This window comes from Mizuhopecten yessoensis, unplaced genomic scaffold, assembly GCF_002113885.1.
Source record: "Mizuhopecten yessoensis strain PY_sf001 unplaced genomic scaffold, ASM211388v2 scaffold9073, whole genome shotgun sequence".
NCBI classification, from domain to species: domain Eukaryota; kingdom Metazoa; phylum Mollusca; class Bivalvia; order Pectinida; family Pectinidae; genus Mizuhopecten; species Mizuhopecten yessoensis.
The window spans coordinates 1,383,607-1,386,815 of NW_018407865.1; the positions used below are offsets into that span (position 1 = coordinate 1,383,607).

At 35.8% G+C, this 3,209-nt stretch overlaps 1 protein-coding gene across 2 annotated transcripts in view; it reads right to left on the reverse strand.

Annotated features, from left to right (window-relative positions):
- Positions 1 to 2,963, reverse strand: part of LOC110457287 (PE-PGRS family protein PE_PGRS16-like) — a 10,037-nt gene extending 7,074 nt beyond the window's left edge. The window contains exon 1 of one of the 2 annotated variants that reach the window (XM_021508492.1): positions 2,858 to 2,963. In XM_021508492.1, the coding sequence (XP_021364167.1) occupies positions 2,858 to 2,900 (43 nt within the window). In that variant the 5' untranslated portion in view covers positions 2,901 to 2,963. The remainder of the gene's footprint in view (positions 1 to 2,857) is intronic. The other variant, XM_021508491.1, reaches the window with a different exon arrangement.
- Between the last annotated feature and the right edge of the window lie 246 nt (positions 2,964 to 3,209).

Sequence of the window (3,209 nt, forward strand, 5' to 3'; positions counted from 1 at the left end):
AGAGTACTACATCAAACCACAGCGTACCAATGCGTACTGAAAACTCAAAATATGAAAAACTTATAAAAACTGCAACGTAAAAATCCGTATTAACACACAAACTTATGGTACTGTATAAACCACAGCGTACCAATCCGTATCGCAAATTAGTAAAAAGAATGAGGTGCATAATACCAGAGAGTAAGTATCCGTACTAAAAACGCAACGTTGGTAGTACTACATATCGCCGCAACGTACTGATCCGTACTCAAATTAGTACTGTCTAAACCCACTGTGTACTGATCCGTACTGAAGCACTATATCGGTTAGCTGCCGAGGACTACAACGTATAAATCCGTACTAGAAAATATACAAGGAATCGCTAATACACCTGGTAAGTACGTGCATAAACAAAGCAAATGTCAACTGTTTGAAAACCCTGACGTATATATCCGTATTTAAAGAAAAATACGGCAAATTCACAAGGTACAGTTCTGTAAGAAATTATTATTAAACCATATTGCATAAAGCACCCGCAGCGTACAAATACGAAATTTTTCATCTTGTAATAGTTTCAATAAGACACTTATTATGGATAGATACGTCTAGGTACGTAAAAGCTGCTCTACCATGATTCTACTTTTACGCATATAACCGCTGTAGCTGTGTTCGAGATAGGCGAATATTCAAATTCTAAAAGAGGTCCGTAGCGTAAAAATGATGAAAACGAGCAATATATGCATTTATAAACAGGAGGTCCATAACGTATTCATGCGTTATTGAGACTAATTACTGAACTGTAATTAACTTCCAATTAACATTTATTCTCCGTTGTTAAATATTTTGTAATGTATGTTCAGTTAATTGTATACGATATTATTTATATTAGCGGGAAAAAAATAACTTATTTACACAAAAATATGGAATGTCAAAAAGTAACTTTTGTCAGAATATAAAATATTACTTTTCATTGCTTTTTAATTACGCAATGCGATCTAAATAAAAAAAGAAAACAACAAAAACTAAAAAGAAATAATTGATAATGTTTTAAAAAACGCCTTCATAGACAGAATACTCCTTCTGATGAACGCACTTATTAAATAATCCAATTTTAAAACGACTATTATAGCAAATACTGGAAAAGAATCCACGGCCTTTCTACGACAAACTATTGCGGCTCTCAGAGAGCCAATTTTTCGGTGCGTATTAATACGCTCTGGCTGTGCAACGATATGTAATAGCGGCCGTCGAAAGGATATATGTTACTGCACAGAACAGCCGTATCCACACTATTAATACGTGACACACTGACAGTAATGTAGACGTACAATAATATCCGTACAACACACTGATAACAATGAAGACATAAAGCATATATCCGTGCAAGACACCGATAGTTATGTAGACATCAAAATATATTTTAAAACAATGGTAATAATAAAGACGTAAGAATTTGCCTCAAATTTAAAAAAAAAAGAAAAAAGAGGAAAAAATATGTTTAAAGTAAATATGACACACTAAAACAATACTTAAAATACTCAAAATGACCTATCTCGGATAAGATCGTATCCAGCATCATAATTTCAAAATGTTAAATGAATACACGCAATACATACACCACCATAAAAGAATAAATATTCTTTAGAATGAGCAGTAAAGGGGTCACTTCAAATGTCTCTACAAAGTAACGAAAGACTTAATGACAGTTTAACCGTTCTCAGTTTGACAACGCATTACCATCCCCTACATGAACACCAGTTATATCTGCGAGGTGTTGATTTGTTCACACTTCACCAGCTGCTTTTTCTACTCTATATATTACCCGAAGTATATATATTAGACGTTTTCCGATTGAACCTTGAAATACAGTCACTAACTTATTGTCCTGCATTCACAATAGAAAAGCAACCAAAACGCTTTAACAGCTAAGCGTCGGATATTGGGCCCGAGTAAAGTAGGACAAGCATGGTCGGTGATGTGTGCATACGCTTTGACTTCGCTAAATCAACAACTCTGGGGTGCCTGTGGGTTCATCAATTTTCATTTTTTGACATTGTTTATGTCAACAGAAGGTCGCTCCTCATTCACGATCGTGTCTAACTAACGGGTATTTAAAGATTTGATAAATTCAACATCTCAAAATCAACATATGTATTTCATTTCAAAGAAAAAAAAACATTTCCGTTTACGATTTGTCATGTATTGTACTGGTCTGAATGAATTTATCAAATATTTTTCCGGAATTATGATAGTGGAAACAAACCCTACCCGGGGTATGATATTGTTAGCAGTTCCGTAATTGTCAGTTAATTATGTGCATAGTATATCTCCAATTTGCATTCAAATAAGATACCTGTATAGACGTTTAAAGCAAATACGTCTTGTTTGTTACAGAGTTGGTAGTCGGTAAGTGTACCGAGGCCAATTTGCATCCAAATCAAATACCTGTGTGTAGATGTTTAAAGCAAATACGTCTGTTTATTACAGGGTTGGTAGTCGGTAAGTGTCCCGAGGCGTATCGCCGATCAATAACAAACCACATACGGAATTGTGATATATATATAAAATGACATTAAAGTAGTGGTCGGCCAGCTGTTGTAAAGGAATACTGAAGCATGCTGCAGGACACACATGTAAACATGTATGCGAAGACATGGGCGCACCTGTATAACGACACACGACTTTGTAATAAACAGGACTTTATAAAACTGTTACACATATGCGTCGATTACAGACCGACTACAGTTTAATTACAAGAACGGGTACACACGAGCCTGATACGAGACCATCTATGACGTCGTCTGTCGTCCATCAAGTAATACAAATTATGGTGGTATAATTAGCTGACATAGGATATAGAACTGTTAGTAAATCTCACCTGTAGTGGACAGGAGTACCAACAGCATACCCAGTGTCGCCATCTTGAATCGTAGATGCCCTTTTTGGTTATTTTTAACTTTTACGCATAGCTCATTGTCACAGCTGCCTACGGTTGAGCGGGTACTCGCTATATCACTGGCAGTCAGGTGGTAAGGGATGACAGGAGTATTTTATATAAATACGCCGACTCTCTCTATAAAGTTACCCGTTGCAGCCAAAATATAGGGGTAATATACTGACTGAAAAGAGTTATTGCGGTAATATATTATGAATGAAACTTTAAATATGAACACGCTACCTGTGTGTATGTGCTGTGGTAACAACTGCAGGTAGACGCAGAAAAAGGTTAC